The following is a 12,363-nucleotide window of genomic DNA, read 5'->3' on the forward strand; positions in this document are numbered from 1 at the left end:
GAAAGTCACAAAATTAACAATATCTTTTGACACTGCCGATCAGCTAGTTAATACTAGTTTGTGTAAAGTTACTGTTACCTAGAATTTAGAATCATGCTGCAGCATCTTATAAACAGCTCTCTAGCACCTAACGCGTTACATGTGGTCGATATTAAAAAAATATTGTAGGGGAGGGGGTAATTTGTTTGGGTTAAATTGCCTACTAGGACTCGAGTTTTGTTTATTTCACAATAATTGAACTCTCTCCTATCTTGAAACGGGTTTAAAACATTTCTTGCTTTCTCGCTGGTTCGATAGCTTGTATAGCGTACGTAAGTTACTTATTAAAAACAGATATTAACCTAGCTTGCAGAAATAATAGATTTCACATACCACTGTGTACTCTGGTTCCTCATGGTTTTGCGCCATTGTCATTCCGTAACTGGAACGGCCTTTCTTATCTGCGTTAGTTTCAAACGGTTGCAAGTTGTTATCACTGATGCAAGTCACGTCTGTTGATGAGTTGGTCGGAGCCAGTTGAAAGTCGAACGTGTCTAGTGAAAATGTGTGTAAGTTTAGATACAAATTTATAAACTTGCTACAATTTCAGTTGGCGATATTTTGAAAATACATTATTTATATAAATGTCCATAACAAAAGCAAAACTTTGTTAGATTATGCAATAAAGTTCGTTACTATAATTTTGCATGTGCCCTACTACATAGACATTTGTAAAACTATTATTAATACTGTGGTTTATAAAAAGAACCATGCTTGGGGGCCATCATATACTTGCAAAGTTAGAAATAATATTTTCACACGTATCTATGTTTAGTAGACTTACCGCATGTTTGTACAGATCCTGTATCGTTGTGTGAACTACCTTGATAAGGTGCGCCAGCAAACAACCTAAAACTTTACCAAATAACTTTTTGCAAAAGATAAAAAGTCAATTCTACTTGCCTTGTAAAACTGTATCCATCTCTACTGAACCTGTTTATAAGAACTGACATACCATAGAACGATTCCTCTGATGGCACAGTGTGTAAATACGACGTATTAATTGCTAGGTTAAATGAATTTACGAGACTGACATCCAATGAGAGAACACAGACCAGTATGAGCACCCGCAGCATGCTATTAATCTCACCCTACTTTACTTTACAAAATAAAATATTTGATAGGTAAAAAATTATCTGCTAAGGAAACGAACTGTGTCAAACAAAAAACAAACAAACAAAATATCCTAATTAAAAAGCGTTGCTTACATTTGATATTATTTAGAGAACCCTGCCTTTAACTGCCAACTAGCCTTAACGCTTCCTTCTCAATGAAAGACAGTCCTGCATGTTCTGACAAAAACGCATCACAGATGCAAGGAGCACACTATCGACTGCTGCCGTCACAGTGGTCGTCTTCTTGCTTGCTTGATTGACAGCTCAATAGAGATTCGAGGCACACGTACAACACTTTAAGGCTCAGGAAACATAGAAAGCTGTAACTCGCTGTAACGCCATGTTACGTCAATTCGTCTGAATTTGCGTCAATTCTATCACAAACACGCCGACGTGCAAGTCTGTTAAACTTTTAGTCCCAACACGCAAAGCGAAACTGGCTTTTTCCATACAACGTGACCAAGGTCTACTAATTAAACCTATTTAGTGTACGGGTCTATGAGCTATTAACCTTTCGTGAAAGAGTTGTATTGTGGCGTTTTCATTTCTAACATTGTGTTATACTCAGAAACCCATTCTGAGCCATACCGGGCGCAATAACGTTTCCTGACAATTCAATTAAGTCCGCAAGCACAGTAATTCCTAATCTGGCGCATTCTCGAGGAATGTTGACCGCCTTGACTTACATAACTCTGCGCTTGTTCAGTTGAATCGTTTGACTCTACTTGTGTTCATAAATACAACTACTTTAAGAACTACAACACTTACCTTGCAGAAATAATGTTTGGGTCAAGTATTGAAAAGTATTAAAAATATGAGATGAAGTTGTGAACTGACGGGCACAGCTTTATATGAATTTCTTACGATTCTTTGTAATACACCGTGTTTACAAACCAAGAAGATTAAGATTGACTAAAACATCTTACCTTTCAGAAGATTTTGAAGTACTCTACTGCTCTAATCTGTGTTTATGTTTGTTAACTGCCTCAACTGCTAACTTTCAACCAATGCACAATGCACAACGCACATAACACACAGCACTGCCAGTCAGCTTTTTCACTCACCACCACCACAACAACTATAGCCCACCAGCTTGTTTACAAACCTTGCCAAATTCTGCAGAGAAACCTGCCTCGCATTGTTGCAGCTCATTGGTGACGTTGACCGAAGGGGAACCTGCAACGATCAGAACTTGTTAAGTTGGATTGAATTGCCTGATTGTGCATTGCTGTGTCTTGTAGCATTGTTTATGAGTGGTTGTATCAGCCCGGCAGCGGCTTATTGCTCCGAATACAAAAGTAATTTTCGACTCCGGCTCTATTATTGGGTCACATGACTTTTGATTGGTTGAAAATATTATGTAACAATTGCTTTCAGAGTTACAAGTCTCTTTGTCTTATAGTCCGCTATTTAATCAATGGTTTTTAGTTGTCTGTGTGCAGTTGTAATAATATGTCAAAACAGGACATTCACATGACATAAAAATATCTTTTGTGTGCCAAATATCGAAACCGTTGGACTCAACTGAATTAGTTATCACAACATATCTAATGGACGTCAACTTAAAATAGGCGTTTTGTCGAACAAGAGTCAATTCCGTTAAAGATACGATTCTCTTCAAAAAGTGAGCACACCATTTTATGACAACTTTTTCGTCTCCTACTTTCAAGCACTTGTATTTCCTGTTGAAGTTTTGCCACAATCTCATGAAGTGCGTCAAATCTGTGCACAGTGAAAACGCGATCCTTTGATCCGGCAATCGTCAGCAGTTCGTCATAATTAATCGTTCCCACCCCAACTGCAAACGATGTGACGTCATTCTCGTTGGCATAGGCAACCGCTCTGTCCAAATCGCTGTGAATATGATGACATATATTTCCATCATTGGTGGCAGTGTGTTATAGATTTTCAGGGCATTTGGGTTCACTAATGTGGTAAATTAAGGACATGGTTATATACACCATTTACACTCACAGATTAAATTTCGATGGGAAAAGTGGTAAAAACGCCTTTAAATTATAACCTTTGGTCAAAATAATAAAGTGAATATTCTTCTATAAAACAGTAATACCAATAGAAGAAGAAGTCCTTCGTAAAATAGAAACATTTTCTGTTAGGTAAAGGAACATATAAGATGCCATTAAGGCGAAGTATGTATTCCTTCATTCAAAACTGTCTGATTCTAAATTTGTCAAGGTTTTTGTCGTTCATTGGTTTTGTAGTTAAAAAAGATCGTCAGTTCAAGCCCCTCTGCGGATATTTTACATCGTGTGCTTAAAAATCTTTCAGCTTTCTAGCCTTTATGATGGAAACTTACTTTATAGAAGTGAAAAAAGATAGAGTTTATATCAGAAGCTATTGTGTTTTTCAATGGCCAGTAGTTGCTTTATCATCACCTGTGGTCTGAAGCCGTCCCATCAGTGAGCAGGACCATCACACGAGATGCGGACGGATATCGACTCGTGTTTCCCTTAAAGTCGTCGTTCACAGTTTTCAGTATAGCGTGTGCGGTGTATGTGCTCATCGACATGTACTGAATGAAGGAATAATGTAAACTGTGTAAGCCACGTGGTATTGTAGCATATGCTTTGCAAGTTTGTTGCATTGTCACTTTGTCCATTATCGGTGTCGAACAGTGTTGTAAAAACAGCAAGGACACCGAAAAACCATTGGCTATCGAGAAAAACCCGTTGGTGCTCTGCAAGACTCTAGTTTTTCTGCATGACTTAAACCTATGATACTTATGGTACTAATCGCTAATTGGATGTTTAAGCCGTATTGCAATACATTGTAACAAATTGTTTAATGCAGCAAGTCATAGTCACATTTAAATCTTCCTCAGAGCTGTCAATTTAAACGTAAAAAGATGCAGAATACTTTGAGTTTAGTTCACATGACCTCACACAATTTGTACTATAAACTCACTTCAATATTATCAACAGCTTCGTCAAACAAGGTCTTGTTTTTGAATTGTCCCAACGAAATTTCTGTTCTGGTAAAAGGTTGCACTTCGCCAGGAGGCAAACGTTTGCTCCAAAAGGAATATTGAACCTGCAACAAGAATATCATGGGCTCTAATCCCAGTTCTACATGCAGTAGTCGGACGACACATCAACTTTTGATGAGGAAGTGTAAAACAATAACAGTAACACAAGTGTAAAATAAAGTGTTTCAGGTTTACGAAGCAGAGTTGTAATCGGGCCCGAAGTTCGAGCCCAAACCCGAATCGTATTTGAGAAGTCTGTTAGAGCCCGGAAGTTTGACTGACATAATAAAGAAGACATACACAATGGACAATAATAGATAATGCATTAAACAGGTCGTTTTAGGGCTGTTGGACATTAGATTAAGTCCAGTTACTTGCTATACCTAAGCTATGGTTGGTAAATTACATAAGTTGGTAATTACAGCCACAGGATGTGAAGTCAGGCCCGAATCAAGCCCGTTTGCTTAAAATTTCTGCGCCCGAACCCGGCCCAAAAAGCCCGACCTGAAGGTCTGTTCAATAACGACATTCAGCACACATTGTATTTACTACAAAAACGTTAATTATATTGGTCAAAGAAAACTTGTTTCACCGGAAACATTCTTACCAATCCAATCTGATCGTCCCCGGCAAGGTCAAATCCAGCCGCAACATCCTTCGTCCAGTTCTTTAGTTTGTTAAAATTTTCCAGTTGAACCGAATTTGAGCCGTCAATCACAAACATCAGGTCGATCTTGCCACTATGGCATCCTAAAATTCAGACAAATTTAGTTTGCTAAAATATCGTGCACCAATAACACATATGCAGCAATAACACATATGCACCAATAACACATATGCACCAATAACACATATGCACCAATAACACATATGCACCAATAACACATATGCACCAATAACACATATGCACCAATAACACATATGCAGCAATAACACACACCACATACAACCAATAAGAGGAATCACTGTTTGGGAGCAGTTTTGAGTGAAACATGTTTTTATGTAACCTTTCAACCGGTATTTGCTGATAAAAAAATCTTTTTTTAAGTAACTTTGCATTGACGTTTCGGTGTCACTAACACACGTTGTATAAAATCGTAATTCTTTTTTCCCTTCAGGTCGTTTTAGACTCTGCTTAAGATAAACATAATTTCATAACTGGGATCAGCCCTAAAGCGTTCATGCAGCGCCGTTGGATCGAATCCTACCGCAGGCTAGATTTTACTCGCTTACGACTTGCCATATGGGGAATGCTTGGTGACCGGCTGATTCAGTATAACGCCTTCAAAGGCCCTACTATGATTGTAACAGTAAATATTTTTGTTAAAAGATTCTTACTATTTGGACAAGGGTCTCGTCGCACCCAGTCATTAAAAGATGATGACGAGTCACTGACGTAACAAACACCTTTGAAAGTTTTGCTTGATCCACAACTTTTCGTGTCAAAAGGATCACAAACCTAAAAAGAACATGGATCAAGATTAACTTAGCATCAAGGTCAAAAATCATTTATGAAGGTCATGTTACTGCCGAACTGCACCCCACTGCGGTGAGGAAGTAAATATAGCTAAACAGGTAGTTAATGGGCTAAAACACCAAACAAAAACAAGCAATCAGTGTAAACTCAACTGCTTTCTGTTGCATTTCTCCCTTTTCCACATGAGAAGCACATGTAAAACCCAAAGCATCCATATTCGTGCTGTGATTGGTCAATACGTCGTCTCTATAGCAACGCGGTGCGTTGGCCACGCTGTGGTTGCTAGACGAGGTCATGTTTAGGTCTGCAAACGGTTTGAATAAAAATGATGACAAATTAGTGCTCTTGTTTTTTTTCTACGTTTTTTGGTGCCAGATTATTTACAGTCAGAACGAAAAGGGATCGTATGTAGAGGAGTTGCAAACGGCCTTAAATGTGGGTCCGAAACTTGAAATTTTGGCAAAATAAAGCCCGATTGAAGTTAAATTGGCCAAAATAAAATTGCAGATTAAATGTGGCATGTGTAAAGGCGGACGGAAAACAAGTCAATTTTATTTAATTTGACGACCTGACATAAACTCAACCAGAAAAGTCCGACCCGACTCCGGTATAATTGAATTTTGTAAATAAATATCTAGTTTACTTGCCGCATTTGTACATCCCGTATGTTGAGTCTTCTCCCTCATTCCCGGTGTTGGTTGCATCTTGTTGGGTGTTGCCTGATGTTATGGTTACACTAAAACACACACATACATGGTTTACGTTTCATGCCATGTTTGTGCCTTGGTTTATTTAAAGATTGTCTGATTGAGCGGCCTGGCGTTTCCAGTGCGGCTTTATAGGGCGTCTGCCACATTTACTTGACAGACCAATCAATTGGGACACTTGTCGGGCGTGGATAATGCCAAAAAGACAATTTTGGACTTTCCTACCCAGATGTGCTGAATGTTGTTCATTTGGGTTTTCGAATGTGATAAATTGCTTTCTTGGATAAATTCAAGAATTTCTGACACTTCCTTTGTCCATCGGGAGTATTTTTTATTTAATCAAACTAATGTCGACATTTGTCCTGATGACCCAGGTGTGAAATCCTAGCGTGCTTATAAGTCGTTGACGAAATATGAAGAGGTATGAAGTATGCCTTTTCAATGTCCATACACAAAAACATAGCACTTCAAATTGCTATATTACATGTTTTACTGTCAAACCCCGGTTAAACGTGAAAATGATGTAAAAGTTTTAACAATGGTAAGGAATATTTTTGTCTTGTAGTAATAAACATTTTTGTAACTAAACATGTTTAATGTTCTTACCAACAAATAACAAACAAAGTTCACCTGAATGTCTCATTGACTCGTTCAATGTGAAGATCATGTCCGAAGTAAGAGACATCAGTGTTGTTGTGAACGCTTCCAGGTTCTGTTACTACAAGGGTTGTTCGATTGTCAAACGCTGCTATGTTAAAACTTGAAACACCAATATCATGTTTCACATAAACTGTTGCCAGAAATATTAACAGCAACTGTCTAAAACATTTCATCTTGTGAGCTGTGTGAACACAAAAATCACCTTTTAACTTTTGCCTTCTGGTAATTTTACCTGTGTAGAAAGAACAACGTCATTTTTTGATCGCTGTCATTAAAAGTGCTTTGAGTTCAGTTGAATTTAGTTACCGTGTCTAGAATGTTTTAATTACTTCGGAAGTTGTGTTAGATGTAAATACGCCTTTCCCTTGAAAGCAACCAAAAATTCTAAGAACAACCTAAAGCGTTTTATTTTTATCTCTGTTGTTAATTGTGACTGCTGTCATTATAATAATAGTCCATTAGATTTAAATACTTAACCAATAATTTAATTCATCCGCACCAAATGTTTGTTGGCCTTAAATTCGTCTTTCTGTTTGTTACAACCAACCAATGATTTTTGAGATATTACTGTTACAGTTTTGCTAACCTTCCTATCAACTATAGCATGTTTATCTCTATCTATTGGTCAAATTAATAAAACGAGCATAACTTCTGTCTTTGGACTTCCCATCCAACAACTTTTATTCTACAAGCTGGTTAATAAACTCTACATGTTACTATTACAGTCAGCAACTTCCACCTGTGCACGTTAAATTGAAAGTGCTAGAGTCATACAGGTTGACTGTGACGTTAAATATTAAATGGGACGAACATTCCACGGGAAGTAATGCTTTGAATTCACACTACGTCACCACGCATCAAGTCTGTCTGGAAGTGTTGAGAAAAGCACTGCGTTGATTTTATTGACCTCAATCTTTGTGACCTGGAAATTGCGATTTCAATCAACAGAAAACATTTTGAACGACTGTTTTTGGTACTTTTCAATACTACGTTAAGATAAACTGAATGCACATCCTTGAAAGTATCTTTTGAGTGTGAAAGTTTGCGAAAAGCTAGTTTTTATCATTCGGGGTTAATCAATGCATAACATATACTTGGGTTACCCACATTTAATGGCAATAGTCGAGACAACGTTTAGAAGGGTATGACGTCATGATTTTTATGAGAACCGTTAGGGGGCGCCATGGCACATCTGTCGTCACTTCTTATTGTCGTAATACAAAGCAACCAGCTTTCCAAACCTTCACTTCATGTTGTCGTCATCTCGTGAGTAACAAAGGAACAGTGTGTTGCGCACTTCAGCAAAAATATAAGGACACCAAGAGCTTCGCTACAAAACACGACACACAGATAGAGGTTTAACTGGTTAAATAAACAATGAGGGTCATGTGCATTGGGGGGTCTTTAATGATTCAACTTCTATTAGGAAAATCGGTTTATTTTGCAGCAACATAAACTAGCATGATGCAACATAACACTGATTGATTGGATTGATCGATTAACATGAAAACGAACAACGCAAATGTAAATGATAATAACCACAAAAGCAAAATATAACATAACGAAACTGGACACTCGGTAATAGCGTTTACCAACTATAGTTATTCCAAAGTAGAACTCTTTGAGCTGACAAGAAATTTACGATTTGCTTATTTGCATTTGCACAACCCTTAAATGGAATTCAGCATAATCAAATTCCTCCGAAATGGCTTCTTGTTTATTTATACTTTGCTTCACTGAAAAGCAGTAACGAAAGAAATTCATAGATCTACAAAATTCCATCAAATTTTGTATGACGTTTACAGCCTTCGTCATCCAACGACAGGGCTTATCTTTTTACATTTATTCATCAGTGAATCATTCAGCAAATTGTTCAGAATACGTAAATATACTTCCCACGAACATCAGGTCGACAAGAGGGTATATAAATCCAATGAGGTCACGACAAGCTTACGGAACCACCAGTAAAGTCACGACAAAGCATAAAACATGTTATGATGGTAAAAGGCAATTCTGCTTGTCCTAATAGTTGGAGTAATTTTAGCATCACTTGCCCACCATATGCTCCTTGGGCAATGTAGGGTAATCATAATGTACAGAAGGGGTCGGCAACCTTTTTTGCTTTGCGAATCGTTTCAAAACGAAATTTTATTGCGGACCGACCTTTAAAAAACAACGAATGTTTAGTAATAAAAAATTAATACAGCTCATGTACAGCACAAGTTGTATATTTGAATTCGGCTACACGGCAGTATGCAAGGACTGCTACAAAGATGTTTCCAAGCATTTAACCTGAAGACGTAAACGGTGTTTTCCCACCACTGATGTACAGAATCGTGGAAACAACGCATATTTGTTTCTTATTTATTTCATTTGGGATCTCTAATGTTGGATGCTGTCTTTTGAGGCGAGTAGCTACACGGTTAACAAAAGGCATAACACTTGTTATCAAAAACTTACATGAGTTGCAACAATTTACGCAGGAAAGCACAGAAAAGAAATGCTGCTGAAAAAAATTAAGGTTTCAAACGTTTAAGTTGATCTCACGTTCGAAGAAATTCCTGGTAGTGTAAAGTTGTGTGCCTTCTGCAAAAAAGTAACAATTCGCTAAACATAAAGTTGAGGTAACTAGTAAAACATCACTTCTTACCTTGGATTCACCCTACCACGTTTTATCTTTTCATGTTCCCCATCCATATTTCTTGTTTCCACTAAACCTTCGTTCCGTGACTAAATTACTCCCAATATACCTGCCACGATAATCACTTCCATCTCGTTTCTCAGTCAATCACGCACTCGACATACACAACACACACCACGCACAGCAAATACCAGGCACTTATTATCACTAGTTCCTTGGAACTAATCAATGCACGAAAGGTCGACGACAACGTCAATCAACCCTTCAACTATGTTTTGCATGTCTTCCGTGTATTAATGATCTTACCCTTCCATAGTGAGTAGAGAAACCGTTTTCCCCTAACTCCTCGTTGTAGGCATAAGCATACGTGTTGTCCACAGCTCCTAGCAAAACAAAACATAATTTCATAAACTAAAGAATTTCTAGAGCAAGGGTTGAGAATGCAATAGGCTGACACAACAAAGGCCCTTCATATTATTAGCTAGCTACATAACTGGGCGTGGAGGACCCAAGCCGTTACCGATACCGATATACTAAAAATATGACTAACAGATAACCTCTAACTGTTTAATTAAAATTTTTCTAAACTAAAATTACAACTATATGTCAAAGCTTCGGTTATACGATAAACAAAATCGTTTAAACCTTGTAAATATGCGAAGCTTCCCAACGCACAGTTTGACACGAGTTCGCCTAATTAACGTTAAAACCATGCCAAGTTTACCTTCCAGACTAACAGTGAGAATGGCCTTCCGCAGGTTTGCTACAATACTCTCCAGGTCTGTAAAATCGGCAACAGTGTAGACTCGCTCAGTAGAAGCTGGGTCTCCTGTTGCTATGATCTGAAAACAAGCACAGGTTTTGATATGCAAGCCCCTTCGAGTTGAACTAATAGTTGTTCACGGAATAATTGTGGGTCCAATTCTTAGAAGAGTCTATTGTCTAATTGCGTTTATTTCTCGTCAAGAACTAAGGTCGTTTAGAACAGTATATTTATTAAGAAATTTTAAGGCCAGTTAATCGCCAAAGTTAACACCACTTTTCGTTGCATTTGAACAAGTTTTCTTAAGTCCGAAGGTTAGTGGTTCTAACACCAACCGTCCCCTGAATGAACAACTGAACAGCAACAACCGTCGTTGGCGTTTCGGTAGTCTATTATTAAATGTAATAATTCTTTTGGCATTTTATTCACACAATTGTACTTAATTGGTCAAGCAAGCATTTCTATTTCAGTGATCTTTATCTCACCCCCAGCTCTGATTGCACAATATCAGATCCAACTCCTACTGCAAATGTGGTTATTCCCAAAGATCGAACGTACTTTGCAGCTTGTGGCAGTTCAGCCGGATCCGAGGATCTAAAAAAAGTAAATGATAATGTGCAGAAAAACACAAAGGGACAATTTTACCCAATAGTTTGGACATTAGTTTTTCTTTTTGCCTGAGGTTTTATGGTTTGCAGAACACGTTAAGATGTGAGAGTTGTTTTGCAAGGTCAAAAATAGTGAAAACGCAGACAATATATGCGTAGGTGCCAATTTACCAAACATGGCAAAATCATGATGTTTTTTCATGTGCGTGAGTGTGTGCATATAAAAATCATACAACTGTTTTTCCTTTACTTTTTTAATAAGAGCGTAGAACTCCGTATGCATTTAAACATTGACATCTTAGAATCGTATTTACCTCCCGTCTGTTAAAAGGATGAGCACTTTTGAGTAGGAATTGTTGGAGAAACGACTCGACGATTTAAAATCCAGCACAGTCTTGTTGAGGGCATGAGATGTATAGGTTGTATAACCATGCAGGGAAATATTGCTTACCGATTTCTGCAACAACAAAAAAGGCGGGAAATTTAAAACAGACCACATGTACACAAGTTGATTTATGTTGACTTTCTACTTACGTTGAAACACTGTATGTTCGTGCATGATCCTAAGCCAACTTCAGTTTTAATAAAGGGCTGATTTTCCGGGCCAGGAGGTCTGCGAGCAAATATTAATACATTACTAACGTTATAGAGAAGTAAGCAAACAAATGTCAAAGCAACTTTTTCAAAATACTGAAAAAAGTTTGCAAACAGTCGTAATAGCTTAAATACGAAAACGAATGCGATTTTGGAACACTATATACGGATCTGTTCATAAGTTTAATGGTAAAAATAACGGCCCAAATAGACGTAAAAAGCGACATGCTTTTTGTTCAAACGTTTCGGCAAATGTTCATGCCATCATCAGTGATATGAAGGCCACATCAATTGCACCCATTTATATACACTTTAGTCGCATAAAAGAATGATAAAAAGGTGCGACACAAGCATCGCATAAAAACGATAGATAAAATGTGATTTTGAAATATTATTTTAAATAAACGCTTTACTTTCGAGAGGGGCTGTTATTTACTTGGTGTCTAGTGCATGGATTGTATAGAGTTTGTATTCGTACCGCCTACCGCAGCAGCTTTTATCATTGTAAACGACAAAAGTATTTGTTTTTGAAGAACATCAGTTTTGATCAATTCCGGCCCACTTCGATTTGTAGTTAGCAGTGGTGTGGACCGGGTCAATTTAAAACATTGTTTCAGTAAAACAACTACTGTTACCGTTTATGGGTTTTGCTTAGAATTTCAAACCAAAGGTGTGGCAAGTTTCTACTGCTTCATATATCTATAAAATCTACCGCTATCCTCAAGTAAAAAACATCCAGCCTGCTTTCTTATAGAGTATAGGATGATCGTTGT

At 37.6% G+C, this 12,363-nt stretch overlaps 1 protein-coding gene across 4 annotated transcripts in view; it reads right to left on the reverse strand.

Moving 5' to 3' along the window:
• The window catches only part of LOC145203871 (integrin alpha-1-like), a 57,231-nt gene that overhangs the window by 24,783 nt on the left and 20,085 nt on the right, over positions 1-12,363 (reverse strand). Inside the window, exons 1-7 of one of the 4 annotated variants that reach the window (XM_080076220.1) lie at positions 5,770-5,914; positions 5,479-5,599; positions 4,748-4,890; positions 4,080-4,205; positions 3,551-3,687; positions 2,818-3,008; positions 2,260-2,330 (exon numbers count right to left, since the gene is read on the reverse strand). The exons of 1 other annotated variant lie outside the window; for it this stretch is intronic. In XM_080076220.1, coding sequence (XP_079932346.1) covers positions 2,260-2,330; positions 2,818-3,008; positions 3,551-3,687; positions 4,080-4,205; positions 4,748-4,890; positions 5,479-5,599; positions 5,770-5,913 — 933 coding nt within the window. In that variant the 5' untranslated portion in view covers position 5,914. Of the gene's footprint in view, positions 1-372; positions 534-823; positions 885-2,259; positions 2,331-2,817; positions 3,009-3,550; positions 3,688-4,079; positions 4,206-4,747; positions 4,891-5,478; positions 5,600-5,769; positions 5,915-9,931; positions 10,009-10,349; positions 10,468-10,873; positions 10,983-11,310; positions 11,454-11,530; positions 11,610-12,363 lie in introns of those variants that run through there. 2 more of the 4 variants (XM_080076219.1, XM_080076221.1) reach the window with 2 other exon arrangements.

Source organism: Phallusia mammillata, chromosome 8 (genome assembly GCF_965637545.1).
Source record: "Phallusia mammillata chromosome 8, kaPhaMamm4.hap1.1, whole genome shotgun sequence".
Classification (NCBI taxonomy): Eukaryota; Metazoa; Chordata; class Ascidiacea; order Phlebobranchia; family Ascidiidae; genus Phallusia; species Phallusia mammillata.